This window comes from Hylobates moloch, unplaced genomic scaffold, assembly GCF_009828535.3.
Source record: "Hylobates moloch isolate HMO894 unplaced genomic scaffold, HMol_V3 SCAFFOLD_28, whole genome shotgun sequence".
NCBI lineage: Eukaryota > Metazoa > Chordata > Mammalia > Primates > Hylobatidae > Hylobates > Hylobates moloch.
In genome coordinates this window covers 3,731,271-3,751,804 of record NW_026652303.1, presented here as the reverse complement: position 1 = coordinate 3,751,804, position 20,534 = coordinate 3,731,271, and the positions used below count along the sequence as shown (strand labels likewise).

Genomic DNA, 20,534 nt, shown 5'->3' with positions numbered 1-20,534 from the left:
CCCACCCAAATTAAACCCTTTGTTAAAAGAACAACCTACTTTAGGTTCAGTCTAAAAATAAAGTGTACTAGATTCTGGAGTGTTTTTCAAATATTTTAAAATATTTGCCACTTATGGTAAAAAAAAATATGTAAATAAGAATATCATGTGAGTGTAGATAGGCACCATACTATACATTCCTCTCAGAATAATTTCTAGAATGTGTATAATCCCAGTGTTAAGTGATGGTGGGAATGATTTGCCTTTAAAAGCCTACAAATTAAAAGGGGAAAGATGCTAAGCTAGATGCTGGTTTTCTATAAAGATGAATTTGTGAAAACTGCTTTATGCTCTAGAAATATGTAAGCCTGGCATTAGCTGATGGCACATTCTAACATTTTATAGCATTAAAAAAAGTCTACTCATTCCATTGGATGAAAGCCACAGTGACATTTTTACAAAAGCTGTACCCAGCAATCCACTCAACGTCCTCTCAATTGTCATTTTTCTCTTTCATCAACAAAGGCTATATATATATAAATGAGTTGCTGTGCTCTCACCATGGAGCAGTGTTGACTTGATGTAACGAAGTATTAAACGTTCTCCTTGCTCTCTTTGCCCTCAACTAAGTTTCTGTTAGTTTTTGGCATGCCAGATTCTCTGCTTCCATCTTGATTTCCTATCTCACTGCATGACCATCTTAGAGCTGTTACTAATTCAAAGTCTGGGTTTTTTTTTTCTCCCAAAGGTCAGTCTAAGGAGGCAGCCACCTATATGACATGATGTCAGAGGGATTAGGAAGGACCCACACTCACCTTCCTTAAGGCTCACTGACTTGTACATAAGGTTTATAATTTAGGTATATCCACCATAAGTAACATCTGACTGAAGGCATGAACTCGCTTGAGATCCACTCTCAGAAACAGGTTTAGAGGGGAAAAGAAAAAGAACATTGGGAGCTTCAAGGAGGAAGAAAAGGGCCACAGAACAAGGGGAAGCTGGGCCTATAGCAGTCCAGCATGGTAAGGGGCCAACAGTTGGCTTCTAAAAGGTAATGGGTGAACACAGTCATCCTAATACCACCTCCTGAGATGCTGAATTTTCTCTCAGCTAAGTACACATTTCTATTTTCAGGGACAGCTTACATAAATCAAAATTATATTTTTAGAAATCTTTAATCATGAATTCCTCTCTAAATTTCAAAATATTTTACGACTTTCTAAGGAACATTTTTTTACAATAAATAATAAAGAAAGATTTGGGATTTGCAGAATCTTCTGGCCCAATTAAAAACAAAAGAAGCTGTAAATATCCAGAACTTAATAGATGTATAAATTATAAACAAAACATGTCCCTGCCCCAAGCTATTGAAATTACATTACTATAGATACATCCCATTTATGAGGTAGTCCGATTCCTCAGATGTAATGGGACGAGCTTTTTTCAGTTTCTGTTTCACCAGTCGTAGTCGGCATGCAACCATGAGAAGCAGCAGAGCAGTGATAGCCAAACCCAGCGCCAGGGGTAGCACCGCACCTTTGAGAAGGTTAGACATGAAGAGGGCAAGCCAGTGATTAGTCACAGTGACAGCTGCTGGTCACTATATGCTACGCGCTTTGCATGCACTATTTTATTTAATCCAAACAAATTGGTATTAGTATTACCACCATTTTGCAGATTAACTAAGGTGTACCGAGGTTAAGTAATTTGCTTATTTGCCTAGGAGGCTGTAAGTTGTAGGTCCAGGTCCCAAACCTAGACGTTTTTTTTTTTTTGAGATGGAGTCTTGCTGTGTTGCCCAGGCTGGAGTGTAATGGCTCAATCTCGGCTCACTGCAACCTCTACCTCCTGGGTTCAAGCGATTCTCCTGCCTCAGCCTCCCAAGTAGCTGGGATTACAGGTGCCTGCCACTGTGCCCAGCTAATTTTTGCATTTTTATTAGAGATGGGGTTTCAACATCTCGGCCAGGCTGGTCTCGAACTCCTGACCTCGTGATCCACCTGCCTTGGCCTCCCAAAGTGCTGGGATTACAGACGTGAGCCACCGTGCCCGGCCAACACAGACATCTTTAAAACCAAATTCTCTACCAGCTTCCTACAAAATTTGTATGGCATCAATGGGTACACATACTACCATCTGATCACACATATCCAACTGAAATAGGCATTCTGATCACGAAATTTTTTTGTTGTAGTCATAGACTATATTTATGGATTCATACATGATCATTCTTCAACTAAGTATGAACTAACTCCTGATTTCTTGTTCTGGTTAGGGCTTAAGAAATTTATTTCCTTTCTAAATCCAGGGAACAGACTCAGTCAGTAGAACTTTGTTGAAAACTAACTTCCAAATATGCTGGTGTGATTTTAGACATTAAAGGAAAACATTTCTTTAGTTTTTCCCGTGAGGCGGATCCTAGACACCAGACTAGAAGCAGCAAGGCTTGCAGGAGTCTGGAAGGACAGGGTGTGCCAATATCAGTCTTTTTTATCAAGCTTAGCAGGCTCTATTTTTAGTCTGATCTACTCTGTGGCCAGGCCAGGTCTGGAGATGATGTGGTGGAACCGTTTTTAGCTGTAGGAATCTTGCCAACTGGTGGAACTAGAGGAGAAACATCTCCTTTGTGTAGGCTCATTCTATAACATTTGCTCTCATTTACTCATTCATTCTGCATTCATTAAAAGCCTTCTTCCATGTGCCAGACACTGAGCTAAGTGCTGATAATCCTTTTATTTGTAAATAAATACCACCCCCCTCAAGATAAGCTAATGCCAAGCATACCAGCTTTATAGCTTACATCACTGAATTCTCACAACCACCACATAAATTGGTGCTATTATTATCCTCATTTTACAAATGAGGGAGCTAAGGCATCAGCAATGAAGTGAGGGCCAGGCACAGTAGCTCAGGCCTGTGACACCAGCACTTTGGAAGGCAGAAGTGGGAAAATTGCTTGATCCCAGGAGTTCGAGACCAGCCTGGGCAACATGGCAAGACCTTGTCTCTACAGAAAATTATTAGCCAGTTGTGTCATGCACCTGCAGTCCCAGCCACTTGGAAGGCTGAAGTAGGAGAATCACCCGAGCCCAGAAAGTTGAGGCTGTTATGAGCCATGATCAGGCTACTGCACTCCAGCCTGGGTGATAGTGTGAGAGCATATCTCAAAAAAAGAGAAGTGAGGCTGGGCACAGTGGCCCATGTCCATAATCCCAATACTTCGGGAGGCTAAAGCAGAAGGATCACTTGAGTCTGGGAGGTAGAGGCTTCAGTGAGCTCTTAAACTGTACTCCAGCCTGGGTGGCAGAGTAAGATCCTGTCTTTAAAAAAAAAAAGAGACTGAAGTGACTTGTCTAAGATTGTTAAGTGGTAGAGCTAGCAAATAATCCCAGACGGGACAGCCCCAGAGCCTGTGGTTCTAACCACTATGGTACTCTACTTCTGCAAAATGTAAATGAGACTGTTTTTGAATGACTAATTCTGGGTAGACAGACATTTAAATGGGAAAAAATGCAACAAGGTGTTATACTTACTATGATAGAATTATATATGAAGCACAGATGTATTAATAAAATAGGTGGTCCATCTACCTGGTCTGTAGGATTTTTGCTTGAGTGATTTTGATGTATGATAGAGACTGTTGCGTGGTTGAAGGAGATAAGTTTATTTTTTGATATTTGTCAGATTGAGATGCCTATCAGCGATCAGGTGGAATTTTCTCTTAGGCTTTTGGATTATCTGGGCCTAAATATGTGGGAGCCTTCAGCATAAAGGTGGTAGCTGCAGTCGCGATAGTGGGTAGGACAGCCAGAGAGAAAGGAAGAAGAAAGGTGAGCCAGGAACAAGGTCCTGGGAAACACCAGCATTTAGAGGGCAGACAAAAGCAGAGGACCAAAAAAACAGAAGACAACCAGTCAGAGAAATAGGAGGACGACCGCTATAGTAGGGAGTGGGCTTTTGGAAGCTGAGGAAAGAGACATCCAAGAAGAAAGTCCTTAGCTGAATCAAATGCTAAGGAAAGGTCAAGTGAGGTGAAGCCTGGAGAGCCCACTGGATTTAGCAATTGGTAATTCATTTATGGGAGGACAGAAGATGGAGGATGCTACTTTGTTTCTTTCCATATTAAGAAATCTGAAGGTGATCACAGTCAGGGGAATGAGCCAGTAAAGAAACAGAGAAGAAAAACGTGGGAGAGCTAGGAGATGATGAGAAATGAACCTGAGGAAATCAGGGGCTATATCCAGATCAGGGAGAGAGACCTTGGAAAGAGGGGACACCTCTTCCTTTAGTACTGGAGGAGAGGAAGAGGGGTGAATGCAACCAGATGAGTTTTTTCATTTGGGGGGCAGGTAGCTGAGGAAGTTCACTCCAGACAGTCTTGATTTACTGGGCTTAAAACTGGTCCCAGGTATAGTTGGCCGCCTCTTGAAGACAAGAGGACCTGGAGCTGACACACTCACGGCACTTCAACTCTGGTGTATTTTTAGAATCCCAGGTAAAACTCCTGAACAAGATTCTCAAGAACAGTTTGAAAGTGTCTGGTTGCCAGAGGAGGGGATGGGAAAGCTGCTTTAGAGACTGTCAAGTATCAAAGTTCTGGAAGAGGCCAGCATTCCTCCAGAGAATTGTGAAAGATGCAAATCGGTGATAACCCTATGGACTGGAATTGGATTCTACAGCTGTCTCATTCCACACACGGCAGCTCTGGAGGTGTCAAGATGGCTGCCTGGTCTCTCCATGCCAGCAGTTTGGGGCCTCAGTAGCTACTACTGCCTCCTAGTCTCCACCTGATGAAAGAAGTTCTGACACGGCTAAGTGGCCCCAAGGTGTCATTCTCCCTCCACCTTCCTATAAGTTGCATATGTTACAAAGAAACAGGACAAAAAAAGAGACTTTGGTCAATACCCACAGAAAACCCCAGGAACCCCAAATCATTTCTCACGAATTGGACCGCAACACCCAGCCCCAGTCTGGAGGACTTGCTTAAAGATGAGCACCAGCATTTAGGCTAAAGGGTTAGGAAGCTGTGATTGAAGATGCCAATCCCAATGCCGGGGCTCAGGTTTAGCTATGGTAACAATGAAACAGACGAGATCTAGGAAAATGTTCTATTTGCTAAGTCAGATATGAGGCTGCTAAACTGTCTGATCTGATTCCTGTTTAATGCTTTTATGACAAGGAAAATGAAATCTCCCAAAAGTACTTGCCAGAATATTGAAAATTATTCTTGACTTTTAATATTTAGTTGGCTTAGTTTGGATAATTTGAGATTTACAACTTTCTAGCTCCTTCTAAAACACACAATGGTATTCTCAGTAACCAGCTAGGGTGATGAATTATGTATTCTGTTCATATGAATGGGGGTGACATTTAAAATATGTAACAGGCTGGGCACAGTGTTTCACACCTGTAATCCCAGCATGGTGGGAGGCTGAGGGAGGCGGATCACTTGAGGTAAGAAGTTTTGAGACCAGCCTGGCCAACATGGCGAAACCCCATCTCTACTAAAAATACAAAAATTAGCCAGGCGTGGTGGCATGCACCTGTAATCCCAGCTACTAGGGAGGCTGAGGCAGGGGAATCGTTTGAACCCAGGAAGCAGAGGCTGCAGTGAGCTGAGATCACGCCACTGTACTCCAACCTGGACAACAGAGTGAGACTCGATGTCTCAAAAACAAAATAAAAAAAAATATGTAACAACCAGAATAGGCAACAGCCAACTAGAGCTGAGACTCTGGATACATATGTATGGGGAGGCAAGAGGCAGGCTGGTTTCCCTCTTCCCTTGATAGGGCACAGGGCCTCTTTTATTCAAATATCTTGGGGCAGGCTAAGTCCAGAAGGCCAGCAGACCAAGGGGGTCACCCAGGTACTTGACATCTAGATTATTCTTAGCTATCTATTGTTTAAACATTGTGTTTTAATATTATCCAAATATTATAAATAGGGTAAAAAGAAAGTTTTCTCAATGTTTATAACTTAAGCTTATATTTTGTTCTTCTAAAGCTTCTTTTACTAGTTTGTAGGATTTAAGACTAAAGCCCGCCTTTCTAAAGGATGGTGTCCAAAGTCTTTTCTTTCTAGTTAAAATCAACCAAAATTAATGACATTATTGTATTCTTCTTCCACTTAGTAATATTCTACTTCCTACACCCTTCCCTCATTTCTATTGTCTTCTGTCTTTGTCACTAGGGCACTTGGAAAGAGAACTAGGTACTCTAAGACCTTTACTCTTCTTTCATCATAAATAACTCAGTAATAACTGCCATCATTTCTATATTTGGCTCATAATATGAGCCACACAGTGCATTAAATGCTTTAGATTAATTATCCCATATATTCTTCTTAGCAACCCTATGAGGCAGGTATTGTTACTATCCTCATCTTACGAATGAGGAAACTGAGATCCAGGGAAATAAGATAGCCTGCTCAAGGTCATACAGTTTAGTGCGTGAGAATTTTTTTTTTTTTTGAGACGGTCTCACTCTGTCACCCAGGCTGGAGTGCAGTGGCACAATCTTATCTCACTGCAGCTTCGACCTCCCAGGCTCAAGTTATCCTCCCACCTCAGCCTCCCTGGGACTACAGGCGAATGTCACCACACTTGGCTAATTTTTGTATTTTTTGTAGAGACGGGATTTTGCCCTATTGCCCAGGCCGGTCTTGAACTCCTGAGCTCAAGCGATCCTCCTGCCTTGGCCTCCCAAAGTGCTGGGATTACAGGCGTGAGCCACTGTGCCCAGCTTTGAGTAAGGATTTGAGTTGTGGCATCTGACTCTAAAGCTTGTGTTCTCCCACCATGCCACAAGTATGACATTTTCCACAGGTGTCACACCTGGAAGGGTGTATAGAAAAGGCAGCTGAGGTCCAAAGATGGTAGGTTACTATCAGGAGCCCCAAGATACAGTGCAATACAAGCAACGAGGAGCCAGTTCTTTCGGTCCACTGACGGACTGCTCCTGTCATGAGCTCTCATGGCCTCAGGGAATATCCTCAGCCAGAGGGCATGCAGTTCTGAGAAGACTACAGTCTGCAAAGGGTTTCCAAGGTGGACGTTTACCTGTTTCTGGGGCTGGGTGTTCCCCTCCTCCTCCACCGCCCTTTGACTCAAATATATAACTTTCCTCTTTTCTGTTCTTCCCTGAGGAACTACTATCTGCAGAAAAGAAAGAGAACATATATTGAAGGTGTATGCATCAGAAACTTCAGGAAACAAATGTGAAAATACAGGCTTATTTTCTTTTAAGATGGACTTAGAGAAGAACTGTTTATTTCTCTACTAAACAAAGGCTTATGTTTGATAGTTAAGCAGTAAATAACTAAGGCGACCCATCGAATAACGCAAAGTACACAGCTAATACGAAACTACCGACAGAGAGAGCGGAAGACACACCCTGCACCGGAACTACCACCACACCTCTTGGAGAAGGGAGATCTCAGGCAAGAAGAGTCACAGGGAGTCTCTGGATATCATGCCATGAAAAGCAGAAATCAGAAAGGTTTTTCTTTGAAGAATAAACAATGGGCATATATAAGGCATTTAGACATGCTCTTTCTCTTTCTCACCACAACTCTGGACGGCAGGTATAAATAGCTCAATTTTTTTCTGGTTAGGCTCAGGATCAGGTTCCTACCTAGGTTCACACAAGTAAGTGGGTCACAGGGCTGGGATGCAAACTGGTTTCTTGGTGGAGACCAATATTCTAATTTAATGATATATTACTTAACTATTGAGTTATAATACTGAGGGGGAAATTATTATTATTATTTATTTGCTATTTTTTTTTTTTTTTTTGAGACAGAGTCTCTCTCTGTTGCCCAGATTGGAGTGCAGTGGCACGATCTTGGCTCACTGCAACATCCACCTCCTGGGTTCAAGCAATTCTCCTGCTTCAGCCTCCCGAGTAGCTGGGATTACAGGCATGTGCCACCACGCCTTGCTAATTTTTGTATTTTTAGTAGAGATGGGGTTTCACCATGTTGGCCAGGCTGGTCTTGAACTCCTGACCTCAAGCGATCCACCTGCCTCGGCCTCCTAAAGTGCTAGGATTACAGGCATGAGCCACCACACCTGGCCTATTTACTTTTATTTTGAGACAGGTTCTCCATTGCCCAGGCCAGAGTGCAGTGGCACGATCATGGCTCACTGCAGCCTTGACCTCCTAGGCTCAAGCGATTCTCCCGAGTAGCTGGGACCACAGATGCGTGCCACCATGCCTGGCTAATTTTTGTATTTTTAGTAGAGATGGGGTTTTGCCATGTTCCGCAGTAGGCTCAAGTGATCTGCTCACCTCAGCCTCCCAAAGTGCTGAGATGACAGGCCTGAGCCACCATGCCCAGCCTCAGGTGGGATTTTTGAGTATTACAATGCTTAATGGCAATGAATTAGAAATAATCTACTGACAAATTTTATTGAGAAACAAAACAATTTTTAAAGCTTCTTTACTCATATGGCATCAACATAAATGTTCCTAATTCCTGCAACTGAAATAAGACTATTTAAAGGTAGTATATAAAATTCTTTGGTAACTTGCATTTTGCAAATTTACTAAGTCACAAAGTTGGCCAGGTGCAGTGGCTCATGCCTATAATCCTGGCACTCTGGGGACAGTCTACTGTGTCTTGTTACTCTAGAAAGATCCATGTATGTTGGTCCTACATACAGCCAATAATTGGGGCTTTCTCCATAGACTCTGAGCTCAGACAGAAGGAGAGAGATGAGGAAAGCACAGTCATTGCTCATAGGCTGCAGGATCAGATTTCCCTGCAAAGAGAGTTCTGTTACTGTCCAATTCACTGCAGTAGCCAGGACAGTGGTCACCAAAGACCTCTCCAGCTACCTGGATTCTCTTATATGATACCTGATCCCAGGTCAGGTAGTTCTATAAGATTTTATCATATAATGGCTGCACGCAGTGGCTCATGCCTGGCCAACATGGCAAAACCCTGTCTCTACTAAAAATACAAAAAAAATTAGCCGGGCGTGGTGGCGGGCGCCTGTAGTCCCAGCTGCTGGGGAGGCTGAGGCAGGAGAATAGCGTGAACCCCAGAGGCGGAGCTTGCAGTGAGCTGAGATCGCGCCACTGCACTCCAGCCTGGGCGACAGAGCGAGACTCTGTCTGTTTTATCTCTCTCTCCAATAATAAATTTGGAAGTGGGAAGATCACATAGTTGGAAACTCAAGTCCTACTTTTTAAAAATAATGAGCTAGGGCCTGGGCATGGTGGCTCACGCCTGTAATCCCAGCACTTTAGGAGGCCGAGGCGGGTGGATCGCTTGAGGTCAGGAGTTCGAGACCAGCCTAGCCAACATGGTGAAACCCCATCGGTACTAAAAATACAAAACTTAGCTGGGCATGGTGGCACGTGCCTATAATCCCAGCTACTTGGGAGGCTGAGGCAGGTGAATCGCTTGAACTTGGGGGGTGGAGGTTGCAGTGAGCCCAGATAGCACCACTGCACTCCAGCCTGGGTGACAAAACGAGACTCCATCTCAATAAATAAATAAATAAATAAATAAATAAATTTAAATAAAAATAAAAATAATGAGCCAGGAATAAAAACAAAGTGCCAAAATTCACCAACTCCCGATTTTTTTCAGAGGATTGTCTTTCACCCAATAAAAAACCATAAGATAACTGCATTTACAATGTTCACCCCACTCTGTTTCTTCCCAATGAAGATGAGAGCTTGCTCATCTTAATTCTTAAAGGAACTCAGTACTGGAAACACTACTGCACTATTTCTATTTTTTATCTGAATTAACTGCCTTATACACTTGGCGCTCTCTTACCCTGGTTTCTTAGTGAATACCACTGGACTTGAATGTTCTAGCAAAAATTCATATAGCACTAACATTTACTGAGAGACATAAATTATATTTACATATAATATCTCATGCAATCTTTGTAGCCATATTATGAGAGATTATTATCCTCTTTTTTTTTTTTTTTTTTTGAGGTGGAATTTCGCTCTTGTTGCCCAGGCTGGAGTGCAATGGTGTGATCTCGGCTCACTGCAACCTCCGCCTCCTGGGTTCAAGCGATTCTCCTGCCTCAGCCTCCTGAGAAGCTGGGATTACAGGCATGTACCACCACGCCTGGCTAATTTTTTTATTATTAGTAGAGACGGGGTTTCTCCATGTTGGCCAGGCTGGTCTCGAACTCCCTACCTCAGGTGATCCACCCGCCTCGGCCTCCCAAAATGCTGGAATTACAGGCATGAGCCACCACGCCCTGCTGAGATTATTATCCTCTTACAGGTAAGGAAATGAAGTTTAGAGAAGTTGATTACCTAGTAGCTAGTAATTGGTGGTGCTGGAATTAGAACCCAGGACTGATCCAAAGCAGGAGTTTGCCATTGAACCATACTGCTCTCAAGGTCACAGCTAGCAAATACGAGTATTTTACTCCAAGAACCAAGTCGATACTATATTTATTTACTCATACCCAGGCAAAATCACACACTTTTAAATGATTTTTAGGAAGGTTTTGGACAAAGCTTTATTAAGGATGCAGTAGAGAAACTGGCTAACTGTACTTGCAAAAGGGACCTAACCTCACAGGTGGGTTCATTTAAAAAACTATGCAAATTCTTTCTGAATCTTCAGTTGTCAAAATTAAAGAGCACTTTTTTCTTTAAAAGCTTTTTTTTTAAACAGCATTTTCTTAAACGCCCTTATTCCCCGGGGAGAGGAAGACAGTGATGTAGGGAGGGATCAGGTATCAGGCAGCGGGCAGTGTGCATGGGAGACTTCAGAAGGCGCAGTTGCCCCGGACTCTAGGATTACCCAGGAACCTTGCTCTGCCTTCTGGGTAATTGAAATGTGAATTTCTGCTGTTTACATTCCATGAAGGAATTCACTATGATTTCCCAGTCTGCCTGATTCATTTTTCCTAGACTTCAGCATAAGGAACGCCATAGAGAAATGCTTCACTTTCACACATCCAATCACAGGCTCTAGCCAGTGTGGCGAATCAGAACAAAACAAAACAATGATATCACTTGCTTCTGGAAGTAGTTACTTTTGGTAATGATCCTTCTGGAAGAGTTAAATGTCTTAGGAAACTATTTTTCCTGTCTTCTGAATGTATTATGTTTACTATGCATGGCGACACATTCCCAGAGGGAATTGGCAGCTGAATGGAAGCTGTTTCCATTTCATTTCCAGCTGCCATAGAGCATGCAGGCATGATCCGGAAGAAATACTTTAATATGCCCATGAATTCTCAAGTTTCAAAAAATCGGATTCCACGTGAATGTGGATATAGCACCACTTTTCTAGCCCTTTGTAGGGCTGGAAACCAGATTTCTTTCCTCGGGGTAGCTTGGATACAAGAGGATGGAATTGCTAATGAATGACTTGGACCACACAGAGAACAGGCCCTACGGCTATGACCATGGCCAACAATCCAGCCATTGTGCCTTTACATGCTGAGCAAACACAGGCCACACTGGAGCTCTGTGCTCCTCCTGACTCACGGTGGCTCAGAGTGTACTGAGCATGCATTCGCTGGTGTAACTGAATGTCTGCACATACCTTCATTTTATCCTCAGTAACCTGTGTGGAATAAATCCCCAAAAGTGGGATAATTGGGTCAAGGTACACATAGTTTTGTTTTAGAGATGAGGTCTTACTCTGTCACCCAGGCTGGAGTGCAGTGGTGTGATTACAGCTCACTGCAGCCTCGACCTCCCAGGCTCAAGCGATTCTCCCACCTCAGTCTTTCAAGTAGCTGGGATTACAGGTGAACACGACCAGCTGATTTCTGTAGTTTTTGTAGAGATGGGGTTTTGCCATGTTGCTAGGGCTGGTCTAGAACTCCTGGCCTTAAGCAATCCACCTGCCTTGGCCTTCCAAAGTGCTGGCATTACAGGTGTGAGCTGCTGCACCCGATCATATGCATAGTTTTAAGCCTTCAGAAACTGGCCTCTGGAAGGACGTACTAATTGCATTGCTACCAGCAGAGTGTGAGACTTGTTTCTCTCTACTCTTAGAAACATTAATTATTATAATTCTTCATCGTCAGTGTGATAGGTGAAAAACTACATCTCACTACTTTGCATGCTACACTGTTAGTATTAATCTTAGTATCTTGTTAACAAGTCTTCCATGAGCTAAGTCTTTTTTTTTTTTTTTTTTTTTGAGACGGAGTCTCACTCTGTCACCTGGGCTGGAGTGCAGTGGCGCCTCTGTCACCTGGGCTGGAGTGCTGTAGCACGATCTTGGCTCACTGCAACCTCCGCCTCCTGGGTTCAAGCGATTCTCCTGCCTCAGCTTCCTGAGTAGCTGGGATTACAGGTGCCTGACACTACGCCCAGCTAATTTTCTGTATTTTTAGTAGAGATGGGGTTTCACCATGTTGGCCAGGCTGGTCTCGAACTCCTGCCCTTGTGATTTGCCTGCCTCAGCCTCCCAAAGTGCTGGGATTACAAGCATGAGCCACCGCGCCCAGCCAAGCTAAGTCTTATTTGTCCTCACCACATGTCTGTGCAGGAAGGAGGCAGCAGTGAATTTAACTCATTCATATTTATTGTACTAGCTGATGGTCTTCTTAAAACCCAGGCATGTGTCATGAACAACAATGCACTTTTTTTTTTTTTTTGAGACAGTCTCGCTCTGTTGCTCAGGCTGGAGTGCAGTGGCACAATCTCAGCTCACTGCAAGCTCCGCCTCCTGGGTTCACACCATTCTCCTGCCTCAGCCTCCCGAGTAGCTGGGACTACAGGTGCCTGCCACCACGCCCGGCTAATTTTTTGTATTTTTATTTTTATTATTTTATTTTATTTTTGAGACAGAGTCTTGCTCTGTCGCCCAGGCTGGAGTGCAGTGGTGCGATCTTGGCTCACTGCAAGCTACGCCTCCCAGGTTCACGCCATTCTCCTGCCTCAGCCTCCCAAGTAGCTGGGACCACAGGTGCCCGCCAACACGCCCAGCTAATTTTTTGTAGTTTTAGTAGAGACAGGGTTTCACCGTGTTAGCCAGGATGGTCTCGATCTCCTGACCTTGTGATCCGCCTGCCTCGGCCTCCCAAAGTGCTGGGATTACAGGCATGAGCCACTGCGCCCGGCCAATAATGCACTTTTAAATCTACTTATGGGTCTTTAACTTACATGAAATCAGAGGCTGGGGACTCTAGTCTGGTGGTCTTAGGGACAGCAGAGGGGGAGGGCAGGGACAGCTGCTGTCTGAACAGAAACTACAGGATGTGAGGGCTCTTTCTAACATTTTCAAAGTTTTGTTCTTTTCTTCCCACTTTCTTCACCCCAGGACTTTCAAAAAGTGTGTTTTTGATGAATAGATAATAATACATGAAAATGCTCATGAGTAAGAAAAAAGTTTTATAAAAGCATTATCCTGCTTTTGTTAAAAATGAATAAATACGTATATGTGTATGAATAAAAGTAACCAGAAGAAAACGCAACAAAATTTTAATGGTGAGTTTTGCTAGATGCTTTTAACTTTCTTTGTATTTGTCTATATTTTCGACAGTAAATCCATATTATTTTAATAATTAGAAAAAGCCCGAATATGTTATAATAACTGGACATCTAATCTCTCTGCATCTGTGAAAGGCTGTTCTTAACATCTTCATAACCAAATCCAAAGGCTGATTATCAAAAAGCAAAAGGAGAGATCATAAATAGATTGGAAATTGGGTGCTGACTCCCATCAGCCACAGGTGGCAGCCTGGAGCATTCTTTTCTTTTTTTTTCCTCCTACTTTTAAGTTCTGGGGTACATGTGTAGGCTGTGCAGGTTTGTTACACAGGTAAACATGTGTCATGGTGGTTTGCTGCCCAGATCATCCCATCCCTAGGTATTAAGCCCAGCATCCATTAGCTATTCTTCCTGATGCTCCCCCTCCCCCTACCTCCCACCCTCTGACAGGCCCCAGTGTGTGTTGTTTCCCTCCATATGTTCATGTGTTCTCATCATTCGGCTTCCACTTTTAATGTGAGGACATGCAGTATTTGGTTTTCTGTTCCTGCGTTAGTTTGCTGAGAATAATGGCTTCTAGCCTGGAGCACTATTTTCAAAACGATGCTGAGCTAAGTCCACATTCCCCATGGGACAGTGTTGGGCTCAATGAGTAACACCTAGCCTGGGTAAGGGCTGATGGGGTAAAGTACGAATGTCAGCCTATTTATCATTCCTCAATGCTGGACAGCACCTTGGAGGACATCTGGTTGAAGTCCCTTATTAACAGATGAGGCAACTGAGGTCCAGAGATATGAAGTGACTTATTCAAGGTTCTAAAGGTAGAGCCAAGACCTGGGCTTTGGTCTCGACTCTACTTTCAGCTAATTTGTTCATGCTCACGTGGTTCTCTCCACCACAGTAATGTGGTAGGAATTCATCCATCCTGGCCTCTGATAACACAGATCTCTCCATAAACTCTTCACCCCTTTGGCAGTCCTGCCAAAGACGCCTGGTCTCCCCGACTCTGTTTCTTAGATTGTGATGCTCTTCTCCACACAAACTATCTTAAGCAGAGAAAATCCACTAAAACCACATCCAAAGGCTTGCATGTAGTGACCGATTTTACCAGTAGGTGGCAGTACCAACAAGCAATGGACCAAAAAAGCAGACACTTGGCAGTGTACTTAACCAAAACTCAGAAAGAAAAGTCCCTGATAGAATGCAATGTTTTGCAGACATATTTTTATGGAGGCACTTAAAGCCTACAAGGCACATAAACAAAAGAGTGGAAGGAAATATAACAAATATTAAAAGCAGTTTTCAAAAGAGGTGGTATTTTAAGTTCACTTTCCTTCTTAAATTATTTTGCATCTTCCATATCTTGTACAATGAACAAAAATTTTTCTTAATAAACTTACTAAAATCATGTCAGGTTATTTCAATACAACTTATGCAGAGTCTGAAAAGACATTACGAAAGCTTTTGGAAATGTGATAATCTTCATTTCTGTCTGTCACATAATCATGCAAATAGTAAGTGTGTAAAAAATGATGGAATCCTGTACTACTTATTGGTTGATTGATTGAGATAAGGTCTCACTATGTTGCCCAGGCTGGTCTCAAACTCTTGGCCTCAAGCAATTCTTCTGCCTCAACCTCCAGAGTAGCTGGCATTATAGGTGAGTCACTGCATCTGGCTAAATTCTGTAATGCTTTAGTCATGTGAATGTATTTTAGGCCAGGTGCAGTGACTCACACCTATAATCCTAGCACTTTGGGAGGCCAGCCAAGGTGGGCAGATCACTTGAGCCCAGGAGTTCAAGACCAGCCTGGGCAACATGGCAAAAGCTTGTCTCTATAAAAAACACAAAAATGAGCCAGGCATGGTGGTCCCAGCTACTACGCCTATAGTCCCAGTTACTCAGGAGGCTGAGGTGGGAGGATCATGTTTGGGAGGTTAAGGCTGCAGTGAGCTGTGATCGCGTCACTGTACTCCAGCCTGGGAAACAGAGTGAGACCCTGTCTCAAAAAAAATAAAAAGAAATCTTATTAGCCTTATTTTTTTTAGTGATAGATTTAGTTAAATTGGAGGTATAACGTTGAATTACTAGCACATGCATCTCTTTCAAGACGACTTTTTAAAATGTTCACTTGCTTGGGTGAAGAGGATTTACACAAATATATAATGGTTATGCTGTTTCATTTCAAAACAACCTAAAATTTAACACTTTGGGTATTGGCTTCTGTAAGCTAAGTGTTAATGTATTTACAAATACATGTATTGGTATCTCTGGAGTAGGTATATATGTATGAGTGTATTTAGTTAAGTGTCCCTTACTATAAATTAGTGCAAATGTCAAGATTTTTTCCCCCTTTCTGGCCACATTCTTAATTTAACTCTTATTTCAAGATACTTCCTTAACACTCTTCAAACACTCTTCAAAACTTAATTGTGAGCCAAGTTTGCCTACAGAAAACAAGGTTCTTCGTTGAGAACCCGCTGTGAATCCTTACCTGGCATCACAGGAATGATTTGACTCTCTGGTCCCCAAAAGGCGGAATGATTCCTCTTCTCTGTGTTTGATAATGCAGGTGGCTTGTTTGGGGCAGTGGCTTTCTGAGACTTTTCCACCAAGGAGTCACCCCCTGCATCTTCACTTGGCCCTGTGGTTCTTGGCAGGGCAGGACTAGCTGCCGTGTGGGTTACCATCTTGCGGTCCAGGCCCACTGAAGTGTGGAAGAGCTACTGTTAGTTGCTGGATTTCTTTTCGGAGCTTTAATACTAAAAACACTACATCTGCAGCTGATTTAAAATCAAGGATATTTGGATATAACAGCCCACTCATCTAAGACACGTCAGAGGACCATAAAAATCTATTCTCACGTTTTCAAATGGGTAATCTGTTCTTTCTTCTTCCAATAGTCGGCTTTCCAAATGTTACACATAAAGAAATGGACAGGGCCCAGCATGGTGGCTCATGCCTGTAATCCTAGCACTTTGGGAGGCAGAGGTAGGCGATCACTTGAGCCCACGAGTTCGTGACCAGCCTGGGCAACAAGGCAAAACCCCATCTCTACAAAAAACTAACAAAAATTAGCTGGGCATGGTGGTACATGCCTGCAGTCCCAGCTACTGGGGAGGCTGAGGTGGGAGAAACACCTAAGCCTGGGGAAGTCGAGGCTGCAGTGAGCCATGATTGTGCCACTGCACTCCAGCCTGGGTGACAGAGTGAGAACTGGTCTCATAAAAAAAAAGAAAGAAAAGAAAAAAAAAAAAGAAATGGACAAAGACTAAATGTAAACTTAAGGTTTTGAGACTCTTCACGTCCTTCCTCAAATCCATACTTCATTACATTTTCTTCAGTTTTTCTTCTTTCTTACAGGGTATTTCTATGTGTATGACATTATAAGACTGATTTACAGCTCTGACTTAGCCACACCCTGGTATATTGTAAATTTTCTTTAAAAAATTATCAAGGCCAGGCGCAGTGGCTCACACCTGTAATCCCAGCACTTTGGGAGGCCGAGGCGGGCGGATCACGAGGTCAGGAGATCGAGACCATCCTGGCTAACACGGTGAACCCCTGTCTCTACTAAAAATACAAAAAAATAGCTGGGCGAGGTGGCGGGCGCCTGTAGTCCCAGCTACTCGGGAAGCTGAGGCAGGAGAATGGCATGAACCCCAGGGGGCGGAGCCTGCAGTGAGCCGAGATCGCGCCACTGCACTCCAGCCTGGGTGAAAGAGCGAGGCTCCTTCTCAAAAAAAAAAAAAAAAAAAAAAAAATCAAAACAAAGCATCAAATCACTTCACTTTTTAAGCACATGACATGCAGCATTTTTAGGGTAGAAAGAACCTGGAAAATTGAAAAAAATTGAAAACATAAGCAATACTGAAAATTTGACATTTGCGACTTAGACTAGAGACATATTCTCATTTAAGGCATAGCTTTTACATGTAAAGTTGTAACTAAAATCAAGCAGGGGAAGGACACTGCATTTGCATTTTATTCTCAGAACACAGACCTCTCAACTCCATCCCTTCCAGCCACTGCCTAGCAATGTGACACAGCCAACTCACGATTCTGGCAGAAGTCTTCATCAGACCCGTCAGGACACTGCTGCACTCCATCGCAGGTGAGCGTGATGTCAATGCAGCAGCCATCGTCACAGAAGAAGTGGTAGCGCGAACAAGTGTGCAAACATCCTGTTTGTAAACAAATCTCAAGTCACACGAGTGCAGGAGAAGTTCAGACTCTCAAGATGGGGATGACAAAGGGGAGTCCATGGGGATGATAAAATGCACTTGGGGGAAGAGATGCAAATAATGAGGCAAACCTAACAATTCGAGCAACAGGTTCTGGAGAGGCTGGAGGGCACTTTTTGAGCCTCCCGACTTAATTCTTCAGACTCCTCAAGGGCTCCTGGTCTGAGGGCTGTTCTCCATGCTTGCTTTGCCAGGAGGTGGCACAGAGAAGCAACAGCCCAGGTCTCTCTCCACCCTTGCTTCCCCGCCTCAGCTGTCTCCCTCTGCATTCATTCATTCATAGAAGCCATTGTTGGAACCTCTTCTTCTGGCCATCGATTGCTCCGCAGGAGGCCACCTAATACCATCCCACCCCCTGGATGGCAGTTGGCTATGTTTTAACAGAGGTACCATTTTATTTATTTACTTACTTAAGACAAGGTCTCACTCTGTCACCCAGGCTGAAGTGCAGTGGCACAATCTTGGCTCACTGCAACCTCTACCTCCCGGGTTCAAGAGATTCTCCTGCCTCAGCCTCTGGAGTAGCTGGGACTACAGACATGCACCACCACACCCAGTTAATTTTTGTATTTTTTGGTAGAGACGGGGTTTCACCTTGTTGGCCAGGCTGGTCTCGAACTCCTGACCTCAACTGATCCACCTGCCTTGGCCTCCCAAAGTGCTGGGATTACAGGTGTGAGCCACCGTGCCTGGCCCAGAGGTACTATTTTACATATGCTATGTCTACATTCTTGTTTCCTAAGTAATTCTTTTCACTGAGATTAACTTTTTAACTATTGAATCCTATTTGTTGATTATCTTAACATCCCTGGTACTGTAGAGAATAAACAAAATCTTTAGTTATGGGCTGGCATGAATTTAGTTTCATGAAATAATGACACTGGCCGGGCGTAGTGGCTCACACCTGTAATCCCAGCACTTTGGGAAGCTAAGGCAGGTAGATCATGAGGTCAGGAGATCGAGACCATCCTGGCTAACACGGTGAAACCCCGTCTCTACTAAAAATACAAAAAATTAGCCGGGCTTGGTGGCATGCGCCTGTAGTCCCAGCTACTCGGGAGGCTGAGACAGGAGAATCACTTGAGTCCGGGAGGCAGAGGTTGCAGTGAGCCGAGATCGTGACACCGCACTCCAGCCTGGGCAACAGAGGGAGACTCTGTCTCAAAAAAAAAAAAAAAAAAGAAAAAAAAAGAAATAATGACATTTCTCCCTTCTGGAGTTCTTAGGAGCTTTTAATTTGCAGTGCAATTCATAGGAGTTACAAATATTTTCCTGAAATGCATTTTCCCTCTCCCTTGATTAAGCCAACTTTATTAGACTTAGCTAGATGAGAACCGGGTGACTATCTGGTACTGGCAACATGGACTAAGGCATAAGGCTAGAAGCAGGTCATAGGAGCTCCACAGTTTTACAGGGACAGAGTGGAATAGACAATTCTCTTAGGAACATGGGGAAGTCACAGATTATATGATATTCCTTCAAAACCAAATGGCTGAGCACAGTTCACAAACCCAAGTGAAATCCTGGACACACACTTGGGTTTTTTTTGTTGTTTTGTTGTCTTTTTGTTTTGTTTTGTTTCTTGTAGATACGGGGTGTCACTATGTTGCCAAGGCTGGTCTTGAACTACTGGACTCAAGCAATCCTCCTGCCTCGGCCTCCTAAAGTGCTGAGATTACAGGTGTAAGCCACCGTGCCCGGCCTTGGTCACATCTTTTATTGAAACGTGGTTAAATCAAGAGGTTGGAAAAGGAGTCTATCTCGGTGTGAGGCAATTTGAAGATATATTGATCCAGGAGGAAGAGAGGTTAAAGAAAATAAATGCTGACAGAAGCTCCTGCGGAAGAAGAGGAAGCAAAGAGCTTGCCGTTATGACGGAGAACATGGGCCTGAAGGAGAGTCAGCTCCAGCCACTGGGAAGAAGCAGGGAGCAGAGGTGGGGGACACGCTGGATATCAAGCAGGATACAGTTCCTCGTCAGGTTTCTTAAATTCATGGCATGAAAATCCCAAATATCTCAAGGTTTTATTTATTCCTTGGTGGTTTTGGAGATGGATCCATATTTGTAAATTTTCTTATCTATTTTTGGATCAGCAGCCTCCAAACTTTTTTGATCATGTATTCTGATCAATAATATATTGTTGAACAGGCACCTCCAGTTTATTTATTTACCTATTTATTTGAGACGGAGTCTCGCTGTGTCGCCCAGGCTGGAGTGCGGTGGGTGGCACAATGTCAGCTCACTGCAGCCTCCACCTCCCAGGGTCAAGCAATTCTCATGTCTCAGCCTCCTGAGTAGCTGGGATTACAGGTGTGTCCCACCACATCCGGCTAGTCCAGTTTATTTATAAATAATACATGCATATTACTGTACTAACATGGGATGTATCTTATAAAATATATTGAAATTTTAAGGAAAAAAATTAAAAATCAACAAAAATATAAACTCTGCTATCTTCTTCCTCACCCTAAAAATGTCTTGAACAACTCAGGGGCATCCTGTTTGGAGACTGCTGAGCTAGATCATGTTGGAAGAGCTTGCTGGCTTGCTGTTTGAATAGATCATTTTTCTAAACATGAAAAATGTTCAAAATGTCAACTTATTAAAAACTGAACCAAGTTATGATCATATAAGCAGGGTACCTGCTCATCTGTCTACCTCAGCTGGTGTCACCCTTGGCTACCACAACATCTGGGTCATTCACTGCAAGACCAATACATACAATGGAGGGGTGGGAAACACTTGTCTCTTCTACCTCTATTTTCCAATGTCTCTCTGTGGTGTTTTATTAACTTTAGTTCATAGCATGTTATTCCAATATAACCAGTAAGTGATTCTGGACAGCAGTTAGTACTACACCAATTCCTTTT

The 20,534-nt window shown here is 43.3% G+C and overlaps 1 protein-coding gene across 2 annotated transcripts in view; it reads right to left on the bottom strand.

Annotated features, from left to right (window-relative positions):
* Nucleotides 1-480: 480 nt before the first annotated feature.
* LOC116463150 (low-density lipoprotein receptor-related protein 11) overlaps nucleotides 481-20,534 on the bottom strand; it is a 44,040-nt gene continuing 23,986 nt past the window's right edge. Inside the window, exons 4-7 of one of the 2 annotated variants that reach the window (XM_032146113.2) lie at nucleotides 17,478-17,603; nucleotides 15,914-16,126; nucleotides 7,040-7,135; nucleotides 481-1,515 (exon numbers count right to left, since the gene is read on the bottom strand). In XM_032146113.2, the coding sequence (XP_032002004.1) occupies nucleotides 1,361-1,515; nucleotides 7,040-7,135; nucleotides 15,914-16,126; nucleotides 17,478-17,603 (590 nt within the window). In that variant the 3' untranslated portion in view covers nucleotides 481-1,360. The remainder of the gene's footprint in view (nucleotides 1,516-7,039; nucleotides 7,136-15,913; nucleotides 16,127-17,477; nucleotides 17,604-20,534) is intronic. The other variant, XM_032146114.2, reaches the window with a different exon arrangement.